Genomic DNA, 20810 nt, shown 5'->3' with positions numbered 1-20810 from the left:
TTGTACTGAATCATTGCCAAATCAAGAAATAAATGTTTGCTTACTTAACATCTACATGTTTATTACACTGAAACAAATCACTACAGAATAGAATAAAAATGAACAATAGTTTCTTCCATTGTTCATACAAATTTTGCAATAGACTTCAATCCTTCCTCAGGCTTGGAAAGGTTACAATAAAAGATTAAGACATGGATGAAATTGGTTTAATAACTTTATCTCAGACCACATCAGTAGAATAACCAGCCATTAACTAAACGAAAACAAATTGTACAATATGAGAAACTGTTGTATCTATAGATTTGGTTAATTCTACCAGTGATGACTGATTGCACAATGTTTGAGATACATGGCATAAAATATGAACTTTTTTTTATGACATTACAAAACTCAGATTGAAAAAAGATCTACCTTGAGATATAACGCTACAAAGACTGTTGCAGAGAAGGTGAGACAGATTTTTTCCTGGTTTGGCAACCCTGCCTATGGTTTCGGCAATAGTTGCATCGTGTAGGATGACTCATTCTGTTTCCGTAGCAAGTTGTCACATGTTGCAAAACCACGTTAGTGAGCAGCTGTGTTGATTTGCGTGGAACATGTTTCGATTACCCCTCCAGGTTTTTGTGTATAACATTGCTTTTCGCGATGAGTATTCAAGATGAACAACGACATGCCATAAAATGTTGTTGGCGTTTAGGGAAAAGTGCTGCGGAAACGCAATGTTTCAACAGGCATATGCCGATCAAGACAGACTGAGTAGAGTCACAGTATTACCAAGGAGTGATTGAGACTCTATGCCGGCACATAGCAAAAAAGAGGCTGCATTTGAAGAACTCCTTCATATTGCACCACGATAACGCATGCCCGCATACCGCGCGGGCTTTTCAGGATTACGCGACGAAGAAAAAATAGAAATTTTCCCGCATCCAGCATGCAGTATGGACTTTGCACCCTGCGACTTTTGGCTATTCCCACTTTTGGTTTAAGTTGCTGTTTTAAGTCCACTTTATGCACTGTAAGGTTAATCGGGACTGGACCTACAGTTTAAAGTGGGATCCGAACCACTTGTGCCTCCACCGGGTATCGAATCCGGGATCCCTTGATTACAAATCAATGACGCTACCACTGCACCATGGGGGAGGCCCCTATTCCCACTTTTAAAGACCGCTTTAAGTGGTCGTCATTTCATGACGAACAAAGAAGTGATCACCGCTACCTGACAATGAATTTTCAGACATTCACAAAGTGGCAGGAGCGTATGGACGCTTGCTTAGCTGTCAATGGTGCCTATTTTGAAAAAGATGTACGTCTACTCTATATGGCTGATTCTGAATAAAAAATTTGTGGTTTGTAATTTTTTTGTTTCATTTTAATGATTCTTGGAGGGGTCCATGTACATGCTTGTCTTTTAACTGCTACGCAGTCACGACTTTTTCACCTATTGCGCTCATTTTGGTCTCAATCGGCAGCTAATGAACCAAATTTTCACCCTAGTACATTTGCTAGCCAATGGAGGTCGCTGTTTTCGTATACAGGAATTAGTCTCACCTTCTCTGCGACAGCCTTTGTATTTGACATTGGTTAGCAGTATTTTAAGAAGTTGGAAGTATTCAGCACCAGAGAAAGAAGGAAGAAGACACCACTTTGCAGAAAGATGTTGGTTGAAAGAAGAAATTATTTCTTGGAGACCATAAAAATGGAGAAATGAACTAGACAAGTCCCTATACCAAATAAAACTTTTCTTCTTACTCTTTCATATCTTTGGTAGTTCCATTTTTTTGTTCCAGTTTGAAAATTACTATGGAAACCCTAACAATTATTTTGAATCAATAAATAATTACAAAGGGCATTTTCATGGAAAAAATACAAATTTTATACAAATTATTAAATAATACTATCAGGTTGAAAATTCATTTTAGAATTCAAATTTCAAACAAGTTAGTAATGTATGAAAATATTAATTTTGAGGCATTATGAATACACAGAAACAAGACATATTATTAATATTACTACTAGAATAGGAACTGTTGCTATACATGGTACATGTGTCAGATCATATAAATATAATGTGATAGTTATTGTCTCTATGAGTTAGCATTATTCATGTAAAATTTTGATTGTAGTTGGAAACAAGTGTCTATTAAAAATTGATTAAAAGAAGGACTTAATATTAGTAAAGAAATTCTTCCATTCTAACCTCCTTCTGTTGCAGTCTCTTCTTCTACTGGTAAATAACTAACTGTAGTTGGTTGAACTGAAAATTAACATAAATTATTAAAGTAGCATAATGAAAGTATATTTATACGTAGTTTCACTAAGATACCTAAACTCCATGATACAGCAGCCCTCTGACGGCCAGGGTGTGACAAGCAGTTTTTCATTGGGTTACACATGGCCAGCAGGGAATCCCAGCACCACTGTTGTCTGGCTTTCAAAACTGTAGCCTGTCGCTTTTTCTTTTTAAATTAGCTCCCAATTGTCAACAATGAAATCTTTGGGGCTTCCACAGGGAATCGAACTAGGGACCACTTGCAATAAAGGTTAGAGCACTAGCATTGATTGATTTGATTTATTTTACTTCGATTTTTGTGCCACTTTTGGCTAATTGCAAAGATGGGGGATGAGTGATGATACGATGAAAGTGATGAATGGACACTCACAAATATTCATACCGTATCATGCCGAAGGCATTACTCGAATCTGGGACCCTGGGTGCCATAGTCTGATAGCCTAATCATTTCATAAGAAGGGCCCGAGTATGAAAGAAGCTGGAAAGAGCTTCTATCAAGCAAATGACACCTGCGATCTTCAGCGGATGTAAAAATCCGATGATATGAATTCTTCCTGAATCGCAGGAAAGATAATGCAAACACAGCTTTACGCTGAAAGCAACGGTTGAAGTTTGAATTTCGTTTAAATAGCTCGGGAGAATATTTCTACAGACAGTCAGTATCTGAAATCTATCGCGTGCACAGTCGGTGCCTCGGAATTATACAAACAGTTGAACTAAGAAAGTTATGGCATGTACAGTTGTTGCCTCCGACTTAGTCGGATTACCGAATGTTACAAAAGGAGTTACAGCGAGGAGTAGTACACTATCGGAAAGGAGCTTTATTTCAGGAGAGTTCATCAGAGTTTCATCAACAAACCAGCGAGTCGATCATCACTTCGAGATCTACAGGTAACGAACGTTCCTTAAATCCTTGTCTATCATTCTCTTACACCCCTGCCAGACCAGTCAATTGAAGTGTTTAAATTTAATCGTGAGTGTTGTTCTTATTTCACGGGGCTAGTCCTCTTGCAGTTTGAGTGTAGACGTAGATCTTCAGAGCTCTTCAGAGCTACCCCCTTTCTCTTACAACGTTCCTCTCTCTTAGCAAGTGAGTGGCTAAAGGCTGTCATAGCCTATCTACGATCCCCGAAAGATAAAAAAAATCTCTTGTTTATACGATACCCAGGCCAGGATTCGAACCCGGGACCCCTGGCATTGTAGTCCGATGTGCTAACCAGTCCACCATGGGGGCCGGCTACAGCACTAACAACTTAACATGCAGGAGCTCTTACTAACATACGGTACCTACATTACAGTACCAAATGAATGGCAGCTGGAAGATTTAAACATAATAACAGAAAATAGGCCATACTCACAAAACACTTTGACAGTAAAATTTCAAACTCTCATGCTTAATATGGATAAAAAAGTGACATTTAGGGTCAACTTGACCTTCAGCCGACCAGCTGCAACAATCACATTCAATGCACAGTGTTGCCACATCTACTCTATGCGCCCTTGTCCCTCCCCGCACTAGAACCTACCCACGGTCTCCACATTAAGTTGCAAACTACAGCAACAACATATCTGCAGTCATGTGACTGAGACTCCACGTGGAGTAGACGAGCAGAATGACAGCTGCGCCCATTGGCTGAAGGTTGAGTGTGATTGGACGAAAACAACTCGCCCGCTGTTTAACACCAGCCACGTTCATGGCGGTGGCTTCCTTCAGTTCTTGGAAGTTAATGAAGTAAATGTGGGTACTATACAACAAAATATGAAAAGTTACATATGCTTAGAATTCCATCTAGAGCATTCACATGAATATTTGTGTGGTTTGATTTCAGCATTGCCTAGATATTATCAACAGTTTAATAGACTTAAATAGTCACAAAAGTATTGATAATAACTAGACACTGGCAAAAGAAAGCCACATTAAGAATCAATGAATGTTCTAGAAGGAATTCTAAATTTATGTAATTTTTCAGATTTTAGTATATTTGAGCAGTATTTCGAACCACAGTAACATCAAGTTGAACTTTCGACCCTTGGAAACATAATAAGGAATGGATCAGCTGGAAGTAAAAGATGAAGCAGGAGAAATACTGTCAAGTAGACTGCTGCAAGTCTTTTCTTTTTAAAGAGATAAGAATAATAAGAAAAATGTTAAGTTGATGCGATAAGAATATAATATTTGTTAAAAAACAATAAAAAGCACACAAACAGCATGATAAAAGCACTAGGAGTTATTCCAAGCTTTCGATTCCATCTCGGAATTATCATCAGGGCTGGTCGAGAGACAACGAAAGGGACACAGTTGAAGTTCTGCTGGCACTACTCGCTGTGTTTACTGGAAGATGTCATTGCGGTTTTACTTCTTGTAAGTTCTTGTATGTTGGGATTGTTGGCTGGGGGAGATGGATTTTTAAGTTTTGTTAAAACTTGAAAATCCACCATGTGACGTAAGAAGTTTTCTACTGTCATATATAAGAATATAATACATACTTCTCTTATATAAAATGTACACTTTCGTGTACATAAATTTTATTGCTTACTTGTAATTATTATATGTCTTGGTTTGGATGTAGTAGTAGTGGTTTGTGCTGCTAAAGAAAATATTTTAAAGAAATTTTGAAAATATGCACCTGGTTACAGAAAAAATGAATCAATGGTGGTATAATGGATGCACATTGATGATGTAAAAGATAATTCAAATTATATTTTATATCTTATCTGGAATTAAAATATCAATAAATTCTTGCATAAATAAGAACATGTTAAATCTTTATATCACAGCAATAGAGTGGTTTCGTTCATTAAAAATAGTTATATTTCCACACAATTCAAGAGTACAATAAAACTGTATTAATACTAAATATTTATTGCAACCAAAATCTAGAAAAAGTATGACTCATACCTACTGTCAAAATAAAAGACAGGTAATTATCTGTTCCTGTAACTTTTAGTGAGTGTAATTATATTTTACTCTTTTTTCTTCCAGACAATGGGATTGGGCATTCGGTCAAAAGAGATAAATTATATAATATATTAGTAGAGTTTGGAATACCTAAGAAGCTTGTTAGTATGATAAAAATATGCACCAGTGAAACAGAAAGTAAAATTCGTGTGGGTATTAATATGTCTGACAAATTTACAATTCATGATGGGTTAAAACAAGGAGATGCATTATCTCCATTGCTCTTTAATTTTGCCTTAGAATATGCTGTTAGGAAGGTAAACGAAACTAAAGAAGGACTAAAATTAAATGGTGTGACTCAGTTGTTAGCATATGCAGATGATGTAGACTTACTGGGGGATGATGTGAATACAATTAAGAATAATGCTAAAATATTTTTCAAAACTGCTAAAGAGATAGGTTTGGAAGTTAACAAAGAGAAAACTAAATATATGCTTACAGGCCGAAACTAAGTGTTAGGTAATAATCAAAATCTAATTATTGATAACAACTCGTTTGAACCAGTTTCCAAATTGAAATACTTAGGAGTAATATTAACAAATGAAAATTATATTAAAGAGGAAATAAAAAGTAGGCTTAATTCAGGAAATGCATGTTACTTCTCTCTTCATAAACTTTTGTCTTCTCATTTAATATCTAAGAAACTAAAAGTTAAAATATACAAAACCGTAATTTTGCCTGTAGTATTATATGGGTGTGAAACTTGGTCCCTTACATTGAAAGAGGAACATAAATTGAGAGTATTTGAAAATAAGATCCTTAGGAAAATCTTTGGACCTAAAAGGGATGAGGAGACAGGTGAGTGGAGAAGGTTACATAATTTAGAACTACATAATTTGTATTCATGTCCAGATATTATTAGAATAATTAAATCAAAAAGACTTAGGTGGGCAGGCCATGTGGCACGAATGGGAGAGGAAAGAGGAGTTCACAGGATTCTTGTTGGGAAACCTGATGGTAAGAGACCTGTAGGAAGGCCAAGACGAAGATGGAGGGACAACGTTGAGATGGACCTAAGGGAAATCGGTAGGGATGGAAAAGAGTATATAGATCTTGCTCAAGATAGGGAAAGATGGAAGGCCTGTGTTGCTGCAGCCATGAACCTTCGGGTTTAAGAAGGCTAGAGAGTTAGTTAGTTAGTTAGCTGAAATACTGATAGCTCTTTGTAGTGTCTTATTTTCATGCTGTGTTATTTGCCTATTAATACAGGCAAGACTGTAACATGTCACATTTGTAAAACATATATTAATGCAGGCAATTTACAAGGTGGCGCAAAAATAACAGGTGTTATTGGAATAAGTGTAGCGTCATTGATTTTCAAGATACAAACGTTTTATTAACAGCAAAACCATCAGTAAGAAATTCAGTGTGGATAGATATGCAGTGATGATTTAAATATGGAAGACGATGTCGGAAAGATGATGTCATTGTTGCTGTACACACATCTGGAGCCTCTCCTAAGTTCTGCATAACAGCTGTAATTTCTTCATTAATGACAACATTCAGCTTGTCGACTGTACAAGGTTTGCAAACATAGACTTTCGACTTGAGGTAACCCCACAGAAAGAAGTCACAGACAGACAAATCTGGGGAGCGTGGGGGTCAAGAGACATTGCTGAAACGTGACATTACATGGTGGGAAAATATTTGATGCAGAACTGCCATCGTAAGCCTTGGTTTGTGAGCGGTGGCTCCATCTTGATGGAACCACATATCTGCCATGTTGACTCCTCGATATCGAAGTTGTGGACCCAAAAAATTGCAAAGCATGATGACATAACCCTCTGAACTTTGAGGAGAGGCTCCGGATGTGTGTGCAGCAACAATGACATCATCTTTCCGACATCACCTTCCATACTTAAATCATCACTTTAAAACCTATCCAAACTGCATTTCTTACCGATCGTTTTGATGTTAATAAAACGTTTGTATCTTGAAAATTAAAGAAGTTACACTTATTCCAAAAACATGCCACCTTGTAGTTTAATTTTTGTTTGGTTGCTTTTTAGGTGAACTAGTAGCAGTAGTTTATGAGAGCCTGAAGAGATGAAACCAGTCATTCAGATTAAAAATCAGATCAAGAAATACTCCTCTGATTGAGTTGTGCTAATTAAGGGAAAATATGGTTCTATCAATGCTTTTTCATGCCCAAGGCATCTTCTCCCGTTTGAGGCATATATCTTTACATGTATAAAAATATATATCATTTACATTTGATAAATCCACTAGAAACATAATTTCAACATACCTATTGGTAATGGTTGCCCTTTGGTGAGTGGGTCTTTATCTGAAAAAAATAAGTAAGAATAGTTAATGTCTTACAACAAGAAAAATAAGATGAAACAATGTATTTGATGGAAGAAAGTATTAAAGAATATTTTACTCAATAAAATAAAATGTCTAGATGAATTTTGAAAATAAATTATACCAGGGTGCGAAATCATTCAAAGCTGGGGGGGGGGGGGGGAGAAAGTTCTTAATCTACAAACCCCCCTCCCCACAAACAGGGGAGTTATACAGGGTGTCCCACTAGCTTTCGAACCCGAAAAAAAGTTATAATTTCCGAACAAACATACATAGGAAAATGAAATTCACTATACACGTACCTTGTTTCATGCTGAATACATGATCACCACAGCAGGTGCTGCAAGTGTCTTCCCTGGACATCCAGACATGTTTATACACGGCGTTCCATATTGTGAAAAGTCCGATGTAGAGTCGCCAGTGTGATCTCGTGAATCGCATTCTCGATGTTGTTTCGCAGCTCTTGCCGTGATCGTGGTTTGCTTCTGTAGACACAACCTTTAAGGAAACCCCATAAAAAGAAATCCGGAGGAGAGAAATCTGAAGATCTTGGCGGCCACAATCCTTTGGAGATGATTCCTTCACCAAAAAAGAACTCAATTTCTGCCATGGACACGTTGGAAGTATAGCATGTCGCTCCGTCTTGTTGGAAATAACCGCGACACAGTTTTTCATCATCCAGCTGATTCACAAATGCACTGAAGATGTGTCAGTAAACTTGTGTGTTTACTGTATCTTCAAAGGAGATGGGTCCAATGATACGCTGTTGAGAAATTACACACCAAACTCCCACCTTCAATGGTTCTTTACGGCATCCAAATTCACGTTGAACGGTCTGATACGATCCCGATATCCAATATTTCTTTACAATGAACACACGTTCTGGTACGGTGTACCAATCCATCCTCGCGATGCAGGGACTCGTGCATCACACTAACCCACACACACCACTTCCCCTGGCGCCATCTACCGTCTTTGTTTTGACGCGTGCGTTTATGTTCAACCCTGCCTCGTGTTCAGCATGAAACAAGGTACGTGTATTGTGAATTTCATTTTCCTATGTATGTTTGTTCGGAAATTATAACGTTTTTTTCGAGTTCGAAAGCTAGTGGGACACCCCTTACGATATACATATTTGTAATGTTATTAAAAGTAAAAATAAATTACTCAATTAAAATATATTATTATTATGATTATTAATTACATAAAGGAAATTAATTTGTTACTTTTATACATATCAGATAGTGTAAAGCAGCTAACTAATACCTTTACTAACTGGTTAAAGATGTTAATAAATTATGAAATAGTTGAAGTCGTTATATTATGTGTAAGTTCTTGTTTAGATTGTGCTTTATGTTAACATAAATCAATTATATTTCATAGTTATTATTTTCTTACATTCTTGTTTTACTTTCATTCTGTGTATTGATGTAGATTTTTTAATGATCTCTTGAGAGAGAAAACATTCAATACTCACAACCACACTAATTTGTGTGTGTTTTCGATATTATTCTTAGTAAAGTATATTTGAAATTAAAAGTAATTGCTTAGCTTTTATTTTGTTATAACAAAAACTCTCCCGCCCTGGAAATTTTTGGTGAGAGGGATTCTTGAGGTCAAGATTGGTTGGTGAGGGAAAATCCCCCTCGTTCCCCCCAGGATTTCACACCCTGAATCAGCGGCGTATACTCGGGGTCACCTAGGTAACCGGAGATGACCCGGGTATAATTTTTTAAAAAGTTGATTTTTATTTCTTCGCAATATTCTTCCGAAAAAATCTTTGATTCACATATTTCTTTGCTTCCAGCACGCGAATGTTTTCAACCGTTTGCCGCAGAATGTCCGTGAGGCTTTTTCTCCAGCTGGTGAAATCTGGTGACGTCAGGGTGAGATTCCACCGGTTCCCTTTAAACCCCTTCATGGGAGGGAGGGGAAGTAAACACTGCTTCTCAGGCATGGTGATTCTGTGGCAAGGGTAACCTCATTCTGGAGAGAGTCCATCGGTCACACTCTCCACCCCAGAGCCTTTACCGTTCCCTAGGCTGGCACCCTCTTCTGCCATTCTTCATAGGAGCTGTGTTGTTTACGACAGGGAAATTTCTCAGGAAACAGAATTCTGGGTTCACAAATTACCTACTGAAAAGGGAAGTAGAGAATATGTACATCTGAAAATGCACGAGAAACAGGGAAATGTGAACAACATTTGCAAACCAATTCTATGTTAATTCTCATTTTACATTTGTTTCTGTCTTCCTGATCTCTGCTATTTCAACAGATATTGTGAAATGAAAAAAAAAACCTTTAATATTGAAGATGAAGGTAATTAAATAAATTAAAATTTGAACTAGAAATTCAAGAAATTACACCGACCTCCGTTACGGAGTGTTAGCGCAGCTCCCTTCGATGCCAGAGCTCCAGGGTTCGAATACCGGTCTGGGCATGGGTGTTCTTTGTAAATGTCCCTTCATCAATGCCATATCATCACTCGTAGTGATTAGCCAAAAGTGGCAGAAAAGCGATGTCAAATAACAATTTAATCAATCGATTAATGAAGTAATTAAACTATTTATATTCTAACTTTTTTCATTTTTGTATTTTAAAATGCGTGATTACTTTCTTTGTAGCCTTCAAAACCAGTGAGAGTACTTCTGTCACAGAAATGAATAATTTTTAAAAGAGAAAGCTATCAGAAATAAATTATATATATACGTACACATATATTAGGTAATTTAAGTTGCTTTTCCCCCCTCTTTAGATTAATAATGATCATAATGATAAAAGATGTTTGAAAGTAAAATACACTGGTGTGCAAAACCTAAGGACGAAAGTAAGTTTCGCATGCTGTGTCAGTTACAAGCGGCATAGATCAGTGAAACTTGAACCATACATACAAAGTAATGTTACAGTATGATACAGGAAAGAACAGAGAAAAACACGTGATGATCAGAACAGAAAATGACATTTTTACGCATAGACCGGAAATTACACTCATGATGGCCCCGTGACATTACAGAAGTAATGAAATGGTCCTTAGAAGGGTGTGTGATCACCACGGACAGCGACGCATGCTCTGCAACGTGCTCCCATGCTGCTCACAAGGTTGGTAATGAGTTCTTGTGGTATAGTAGCCCATGCCTCCACCAGCGCTGTTGTCAACTGTTGGATGGTTGTTGGTGCAGATGGACGTGCTGCAAGACGTCTCCCCATTGCATCCCACATGTGCTCGATGGGATTCAAGTCGGGGGAACGGGCAGGCCAGTCCATACGCCGAATATCCTCTCGTTCCAAGAGCTCCGCCACTTGCGCTGTTCTATGTGGTCGCGCATTATCATCCATAAAGATGAATTCGGGGCCGACTGCACCTCTGAAAAGACGCACGTGGGGAAGGAGAACAGTGTCACAATAACGTTGACCGATGACTGTACAGCGTTCAAAAATTTGGAGGTCGGTACGCGCATGCAACATTATGCCTCCCAACACAAGAACACCTGCACCACCAAAACGATCATGCTCGACAATGTTCCTAGGTTCATTGCGTGTTCCCACCTCTCGCCAGACGAGTGTACGTCCAGAATCACTACTCGAACTGAATCTGCTCTCGTCTGAGAAGAGAACGCGACCCCACTCCTCCTCAGTCCAGTCCTGATGTTCTTGGCACCACCGCAAACGGTGCCGCCGATGCGTGGGTGTCAACGGAACACAACGTAATGGCCGTCGGGCAAAGAGACCACACCCATGCAGTCGACGTGTCACTGTGGCTCGTGAGATTGGACGAATCACGGTCCTGTTAAATGTGTTTGCAATTCCACCCGCTGTTTGACGTTGGTCCCTGTGTGCCTGTTGCACAATGTAGCGGTCGTCCGCTGCTGTAGTTGACCGTGGTCGACCACCACCTCTTCTTTGCACAGCAGTGCCTGTGGTTCGGAACGCTCTCCATGCACGTGAAACAATGCTGTGGGTAATCCCAAACTCCTGGGCCACACTCGTCACACTTCGTCCTTCTTCCAGTTTCCCGATGATTCTTCCCTGTGTGAACGCATCCAAATGTTGTCTCCGGGCCATGTTGTTGTGAGTAACACCACCACAATGCACCTTAACAGCCCTCTGACTGACACACACTGTCTCGTCCCATTCATTCAACTGCTTCGTGTTGTTGGAGCTGACCCAAAATTTTTAACACATATATTCATAAATCCTGTATGGATGTTGAGGTTAATTTGCAGGGAGACTTCAGGAGTGGGTGGATGAATCAAGGGTCGGAGATTAGCCACTAGTTAAAACCAGCATATGCCACCGCCCTGAATTATACACTTATCAATAATACACTTTCAAATTTACACAAATATCACCAAAGCATTGTTGATTGATAAACGTTCTTTCATACAGATACATTGAAGGTACTTTTTGTTACAAATACACAAATGACATAACACAACACCGAATGTATAAGTCAATTTTCATTTCAAAGCAAGATATAAGAAAAAATATATGAAAGTAAGATAAAATATTAACTCTGAAATACAATATCATCATCATTTCGCGAAAAAAGATTCCTACATTTACATTTAGTGCAGCATAATAGAAAGCTGCAGTAATATAAATAATGTATGAGGAATGTTTAGTACTATATGAAAAAAAATCCTAACCTCTTTCTGTTGGAGTCTCTTCTATTGGTTTAACTGAAAGTGGATACAACAAAATTATCTAAAATAAAATATTTAGACTTGTGCAAAGCATAAAATTATGCAGAGGAAATAATGATAACATACTGAGAGTATTTAAATTAAAAAAAAGAGCACTATTATATATAAATGACAAAGTTTGTGTGATAAACTACAAGGAAATTTAGTAATTTGATTTTATTGCTTACTTGGAATTATGATATGTGGTGGTTCAGATGCTATGGTAGTACTTTCCAGTGCTATAATTCAAGAAAAAAGAGAAACATATTTAAAAGTAATATTTGCATTAAGCATTTCAGTAAGAAAAGTACTTTTTCTGTAGTAACAGAAATTTATATTATAATCAAAAAACATGGATTACTATTTGCATTATATCTGAAATAGGATCTAAAACTTTTCGTTTGGTCCTCTATATTGCATTAATATATTATAATATTTATCATTAATAAAGGAGCTCTAGTGTAATTCGCTAATATTCTTGCTATGGCAGAGCCAATACTGATGTGGTATCAGAAAGCATTAGTTGAAATTTAATCAAAGATACTGGCTGATGCTTTTTCAGACACCAGGTGTCTCATGGAGTCTGAATATCCTGTTGTTTACATAAAATGCATAATTCGCATTATTTACACAAAAACACTGTCTGGGTTGGGGATGGATTTTATGACTAAATGGTTAACAAATTATAATAAATATGTATTCTTTGGTTACTACACAGATTACATCGGCATTCCAAAGTTTCGAGCACATTCTGTTCTCAGCATCACGGGATGTTGAGTGGAAACAGGCTTGCCAACTTTAAAGAATAAAATACCAGGATATTTCTTTACAGCCTTCAACCCTTTAGATTAAAATGTTCTGGAAGACTAAATGTTTTCAATATCAGGTATTATCATGGACATCCGGAAAGGATGGATAAGGTGGACAATATCCTCCCTGAAACATGAATGCCAACCTAAAAATATGCAAATTTTACAGATATAATTTAATTTCAGCCACAGTCATTTATGATTAATATTGAGTGTGGGTTGCAGGAACATGATAACTTGAAATTGACAAAGCACTTTTTCAGGGGCAACATTCATATGGCGGAATATGCCTACTTTTTTTTAAAAACTTTTGTCCTGAATTATGTCTACTTACAGGTGTATTTGACCAGTAAAATTCGAGGTATGCCTACATTCGCCAATACCAATAAAGTACCAATTAAAGTGTCCCATTCCTATGAAAACGATAATTAGTTAACTACAATCATGTTTGCAAAATAAATTTAACACTTGCAATGTAATATAAATGATAAGTACCAGTAATATTTGGAAGTTTTGCTGCTGCTATAGGCATTTTACCCGTAAGTGAAAAAAATAAAATATTTTAAATTAGTTTGTAATGCACACTTCACTATATATTTATTTTCTTGTAGTTTACAGTTATTATAAGCATAAGAAAACAGTTTTTCATTGTGATGTTTCAGGAGAACACACGCTCCCTTCATCAGACATTTATTTATATTTTGACTAAAGATATAGTTATAACAATGGTTAGCATTTTTTTAAACAAAAATAATCTGTTATATAATGGATATTGTCAATGTTACATTGTTGTAATATAGCAACCTAACTGTGAAAAGAAGCAGTATGTTTTATTTTTATTTCAGATAAAAATTTTTGATCACATTATTTCTTATTTAAAATGAATCCCAAATATCATCAAGTAATTCAAAGTCATCATTGTTTTCACAAAGTTTCTTGATGTTTTCTGTTATATTAAATTTGGTGGCTTACTACATTTGTGAAAAAGAAAACTCCATACTGGATCTATGTTACCATTTTCATTATTTAATTTATTCCAGTGTTCTTCTGCAATGAACGAAGCTTCCCAGACATTCAACTCTATGTTTCCCATCAATCTTTTTAAAACCCTTCTCTTTTTAATCAAATGCTTCTCTTCGATGATGTGAGCTGACAAACCTGTTCTTGGGTTTAGATTTATAATGTCCAAATCGTGTTCGTGCCATCTTATTCCCATTTTCCTTGCTGTTTGTCCTACATAATCCTTTGAACATTACAACTTATATTATATATTCCTGTGGTTTCCACATCTGGTAGAGAGTTTCTCATTTTGAATTCATTAAATGTACATTCTAAACTTCTTGATGATCTAAAAACAATTTTGAAATTAAATCTTCTAAAATTTTTTGCAATTTTATGTGAGAATCCCTTGTGGAATGGAATGCACACATACAAATAAATATCTGATGAATGGAGCGTGTGTTCTCCTGAAACGTCACAATGAAAAACTGTTTTCTTATGCTTGTAATAACCGTAAACTACAAGAAAATAATTCTACAATGCAAGCAATGCATTCATACAAGAAAAACTATCAACATATATTGATGAAGACAATTGAAATAAAGAAAAAAAAGGAAAATTTAAAAAATGCCATAAGTGTTACTTTTTGTAAGTGTTACATAATAGATACGGATAGACTGACATCAAATTTTTTCTAATACCTACATCTTCTGTTCCAATATATGATATAGAAAAGTGTAATTTATGTTGTTCTGACACACAGTATAAATATGATACATATTTCAAAATAAGGGAAAGGAATCTATCATTTATTTTGTTAAATATAGTATACATCTGTTACATATTCCATGGTATTCTGTTGCATCTTGGATTTTCTACTTAAATTTGGTTGTGTTACTGATTCTTGGGCTTCTACTGGAATGCCACTGCTGGTGGCCACTTGATTTCCATCCATAATAGGGAACGTAAACATTTGGTTTGATGCTCCAGTACAGTATATGTACCTTTCAATGCTTTACATATTAGTACAGCAAAGATCGAATCCTATTCATTGAACTCATTTATATACCATATTTTGGATTAGATGTGATTAAACCTTTTACAGACAGCATCTCATGCACATGGAAAACCTCCATGGACAGGTCGTTTAATGTGCACACTTTTCAAACTTGCAGCAAAGTACAAAAAATATCATAGCTCAAGAACTAATTGTATTAGAGACATTTTGTGCTCTTTCTTAAAGACAGGGCTTTTAGTGAATGTAAAATTTATACATTATAGTGCCTCCAAATAATGAGTGTTACGGGAAGAAGACGACAATTTAAATTTTAAAAAATGGCCCCCGTGGCCTCCATAATAGACCGAAGTGAATGAAAAATACAATATGTGGCAGTAGTACATTCCTACAAACATGCAAAGTTTCGTTGAAAGCAGACTGATACTTCTTGGCTAAAAAAAATATAACAATGCATACTATGATGGAAGCTGGATAGGCCAAATTTGGAGGAAGCACTTTGAGGATATGTAAAGCCTGTGCCTCAACTTTCGGGGGATGGGGGGGAGAGGAACAAACTGAAATTAATGCATTCAAAAATTATGAGTAATTATGAAATATTTCTAGTTTAGCCTTTGCCCCCCCCCCCCCAGACCCTTAATTGTTGCACGTTGCTTAAAGTGTTCCTTCTTGCTCATTATCTTACTCATTATTACATGTAAAATTTGAATTTTTCAAAGAAATGCAGTGGTTTAGGAGTTATAGTCATTTTTATAAATCTATCCCATAATATCATGGGAGTAACAAAGGAATTTTTCAATTGCCACTTGTTAATAATAGTTAAAATGGATATATTGTTTTGTAATTCGAGTATGTCACACCTTCATATGTATACTAATGAATAAAAAGACAGAAATGAAATATTGTGTAATTCTCAAGAAATGGCACATTTATTGCTGCCTAGCGGTGCTGGTAGATGTACCTACCATCTGTCCTCAATGAAAATACTTGCATGGTAGAAATATCTACCTTCCATCCACTAAAGGTTAAATTCCAACAAATACTTTCCTACACTGATACCACTGGTAACATCTTATAGTGATACATTGGTACTGGTATTGACTCAGCCATAACATTGAAATGTAGTAATTGATTAATCTATTTAACTGCACTGATATTTACCAACACTTTTAACTGCACCATCCTATAGGTTTGCTACCTACAATCCTAATAAGGTTTTCCAGTAAAGGTTTATGCTATAAAATTTTGCTGCATTTTACACTTTTCTGAATTTAAAGCTAATTTTGAACTTGATTTCTTGAAAATTCTAAAATCAAGGTTCTTCTGTATTGAGTAAATAATATATTAATATGTACTTACTGAAGGGATGTTGCTCTATTGGTGTGGGCTGCCCACCAGTTGCTAAGGCACCTGTTAATAAAATATTAGCCAAGTAATATTAATTTCAATTTGAGTTCTGAATTAAATACAAAGCTTATGAATAACATTAATATTAAAACTGAATGGAAGTAACAATATAAAACCATTTACTAATAGATTAATGCTTTTCTAAACTATCAGTATGCTATCATCCTTGAAGATAGAAATTATATATGTACTCACACACAGAATATTACTTTGTTCAGAATACAAATACATTTTTTTAAAAATTCTAAGACTAAGACTGAATGAATAACACTTTAAACCAATACTCAAAACTTGTATTGTTTCCTGCTGCTCCAGATACTGATTTTTGGACATTGTAACATTTAAAGTTGTTCAGATATAATCAATAATATTAGAATATAAATATTAGATGTCAACTATGGTATATCAACCAAAGTTTCCTTTGCATAAAAGAGGAGAGAAATGGACTTCTGTCACACAATTTTACAAGTTGCATAATGAATAGTACCAGGCAGTACTTCTGAGGTAACCATACTTCAGAATAGTAGCAACTAATATGGGTGGTCAAATTCATATTGAAACTTTCTGATTCATGAGTATAAGCTCAATATTCTGATTTATATAACTATTATGACAATGTGAATGAATTAAATGTACTCTCATTTAAATTGGAAATTTGTGGTAATCAATTTCATTGAAATTTATTTTCATGCAATGCTCAATGGAAAACAAAACATTTTTCTATACTGCGCTACTAAAGCACCTCTGCCTTAGAAGATGATGGTCTTCATGTTCATTTCATTAGATGAAATGAACTCAATATGCATAAAAATTTAACAGGTTTACAAATAATTTGATACCTTTAGATTATGAAAAAAATATTTCAGGATTTATATGTTGGGTCCATTCCAGATAGGCTTACAAGAGTTATAATCTTTCGAGAATGAAGTGCAGAGATGAGCATGGATCTAGTTTTCATGCATTCAGTGTGAGTGATGTCTGGCGCAGGCGACAGGAGAGTCAGGTACTGTATCTCACAAGTCATTGCTCTTTGTTAATTATCGTCTGCCACTCTGGGTCCAGTTCGAGTTCCATGTTACTGTTGAGATTTTGCTCTTCCCCAAGAATCAGGGTGTCTACAATTCCATAAAAATAAAATTCCCTGACTTCTCCAGACCAAGTCATTGAGGCAAATCGCATTTACACATATGTATGAGAAAGTCACAACACTAAACTTAGAACCTCACTTAATCTAGTTAAAAGTAATACCAAGAAGGGAAAGTGAACAGAAATTGACTGTTGGATATGGGCATCAGGGGTAAGCTTTTACATGACTAATGGTAAGCAAAGAAATCTTTTTAATGTAAAAAATGTAACAATTATAGCATTAATAACACATAATAGTAAAATTTTGTAATATATGTTTTAATCCTAACATCAACCAAACATAACCCAAAAATTGCAAGAAAGTGGTAATTGCTAACAGCGTTGTAGATTTCTACTTGACAACAATTCTTAGAATGACCCTTTTTTCTATATTATAACATTAAATATCTACTGTAACTACTGGTAATTTCAGTATATCAAACTGAAGTATAGTTTGTCCAAAACAAATTTAAAATGTCTTGCTTGGCCTTTTTTTTTTTGTTCGAACACCTACAAACATGTTTTTACAGACAATAAATTTCCCTGACATTTCCATGACTTTTCCAGAAAAGTAAATTCCCTGACATTTCCAGGATTTCCAGATTTTCCAGAGTGCTATACACCCTGATGAATGCCTATTGCTTACATGATGATGCAGTCCTGAGAAAATCTCTTCGTCATTTGCTGCCAGGAAAGCTTCAAGAATAATTCCACACATCTTTAGATTGTTCGTTTCCAGGAAACTGACATTTGGAGCCAACAATCCAATCAGTTAGAAATGGTTTAACAACAATTATTATTGTAATATCACTGGAAATATAAAGTTTCCTGTTTCTTTATTGTTGATTCATGTCAGCTCAAACAAAGCTTGATTTCCTCTTTAACTTCATTGATGTAGATTAGGCACACACAGGACATGTATTACATAGAAATTTTCAACGAAAAATGCAGGCTCGACCAGGACTCGAACCTGGGTCTCTATGCCATTGCTCTAACCACTGAGCTACTGAGCCGGCCTGGCTTCGCCTGATTTTTCGCTATCACCGTTTTACCTGCATGGAATCATCTCTGCCATAGCAAAAAATCAGGCAAGGCCAGGCCGGCTCGGTAGCTCAGTGGTTAGAGCAATGGCACGGTATACCACAGACCCGGGTTTGACTCCTAGTTGAGCCTGCATTTTTCGCTGAAAATTTCTACATAGTACATCTCCTGTGCATGCCTAATCTACAATAATAACATCTCTACGCTGGGAGGGACCAGGCAACGTCGAAGTCTACTGTGTTTCAAAGACAACAGATCCCGTTGCAGTAGCACTGACAGAGACAATTCCATGCAGGTAAAATGGCAATAGCGAAAAATCAGGTGAGACCAGGCCGGCTCGGTAGGTCAGTGGTTAGAGCAATGGCATGGTATGCCAGAGACCCGGGTTCGAGTCCTGGTCGAGCCTGCATTTTTTGCTGAATATTTCTGCGTAACTTCATTGTTGTCTGTCATGACTAGCATTATATCTCACTGCATTTTTTGTTTAAATGAGACATGAAATGTACTGAATCTTGCTTGATTAGTATTAAAAGAACATTTCTTCTCAGTTGTGCACAGTGCTTCTTGCACTTCCAGTTCAAGCAATAAAATCATGTATACCATGTAACAATACAGCCGTTAATGCGTTCATCCTGCAAGAGATCATATCAGATATACACAAACAACACAGAACAAGAGTGTCGGAAAGGAAGAAGAAACTTCAACAACATGGAACAACAATAGGAAGAAAATAAAAATGTTAAAAATTTAAATTTTGGACATGGAAGATGATGTAATTTATTAACAATTAACATATTAACAATCCATTTCCATGAAATTTCAATTTTCAAAATACAATAGCACTTTTGTTACGATTGACTATTTTTATATTACAACTATTGTTACAAACAATAAACGTTATTACTTGTAGAAAATATCAGTTACGTAGCTTGAAAAGAATGCTCTTGGAATTCTGAAACTTCATCAATTTAGTGAATACTGTTATGCATAATATTTCATGTCACTTGTTGACAACTTCATAAAATTAAACAAGACAATGGGCACACCACATGCCTTCTGTTGGTTGTGTGAAATACAGACAAACAAATTTCAAGTAAATTTTATCATGTCTTTTTATAACCTTTGCAACCCTTAGGAAGGATTGAGGCTGATTCAAAAATTTGTTTGACCAAAAGAAGATACAAGTTATGACTATACCAATGGTTTCAGTATCTGAAAATGTAGATTGGAATGTAATCACTGATTCTTTTCCGGGATCCAGTTGCTATGGGTTACTTTAATTGATACTAAGTATCCTGGAATTTATGCAAAATGCATTATGTGTATTATATTTGCAACAATACTGTGGAGATGAATTTAGCGTTTAAATAATTATCTCATGTGAAATTATGAATATTTTAAATCAAAACTCTAGGATAGAGAGACCACAAACAAAATAACCTTCAGCCAAAAGCCTTCGCGCATCTTCCTCTCCATCTGCTCAACTCGAGTCATAAGGAAGCCTCCTCTACTCCCCTCCACATGCGAGTACAATGCACAGGACATGTGATTCTGCTCAGGCTCTTTTGCCTGTAGTGCCACTATAGATTGCTATGACGTAATTCCAATGGAAATGTTATAATTTTTAAGAATCAACATTAGTTCAAAGTGGTATCCACACAGACCTAATCAATATATAAAATAGAAATGGTTTATTGAAAAGAAAAAAACAGTAGACCATTCTGGGAAACAATGTGCAGCATTCTTCTATGATATTTGTTCATTCAGAAGACACCCGAATGCAATACCTACAGATCTATACATAACAAATATCATAAATTAACCACTACACATTTATACTGATTATATCACGTAACTCTATCCACACATAATATTGATTAGACCAGCATATTCATGAAATGTTAATGTAATCTAGTACCATCAAGCTTAATTAGTGGAGAATAATATATTTCTTTCTAATACCTGGATATAAAGAATGTTCCACATCTGGTCCAGAGTAACCTTCCAACTCATGAACAGGAAACTGTGCCTCACCTACATGAAAAAGAATAAAGAACAACCTTTTTTAGATGAATTTGAACTAACTTACTATCAGGTTACAAAGTAGCATATCACGAATGTTCTATTAATATCAATGGATGATCAACATGAAAAATGTTATGAAAATACAAAATTTTAA

At 35.9% G+C, this 20810-nt stretch overlaps 1 protein-coding gene across 30 annotated transcripts in view; it reads right to left on the bottom strand.

Moving 5' to 3' along the window:
• Positions 1-20810, bottom strand: part of LOC146002413 (uncharacterized) — a 562931-nt gene that overhangs the window by 262426 nt on the left and 279695 nt on the right. For 28 of the 30 annotated variants that reach the window (XM_083140199.1, XM_083140200.1, XM_083140202.1 and 25 more), the window contains 7 exons: positions 20594-20665; positions 16418-16468; positions 12424-12474; positions 12200-12232; positions 7498-7536; positions 4828-4878; positions 2198-2254 (listed from right to left, as the gene is read on the bottom strand). In XM_083140199.1, coding sequence (XP_082996325.1) covers positions 2198-2254; positions 4828-4878; positions 7498-7536; positions 12200-12232; positions 12424-12474; positions 16418-16468; positions 20594-20665 — 354 coding nt within the window. The remainder of the gene's footprint in view (positions 1-2197; positions 2255-4827; positions 4879-7497; positions 7537-12199; positions 12233-12423; positions 12475-16417; positions 16469-20593; positions 20666-20810) is intronic. The other 2 variants (XM_083140201.1, XM_083140211.1) reach the window with 2 other exon arrangements.

This window comes from Lepisma saccharinum, chromosome 18 (genome assembly GCF_977018435.1).
Source record: "Lepisma saccharinum chromosome 18, izLepSacc3.1, whole genome shotgun sequence".
Classification (NCBI taxonomy): Eukaryota; Metazoa; Arthropoda; class Insecta; order Zygentoma; family Lepismatidae; genus Lepisma; species Lepisma saccharinum.
The sequence above is the reverse complement of the archived record's forward strand: the minus strand, read 5'-3'. Positions and strand labels throughout refer to the sequence as shown.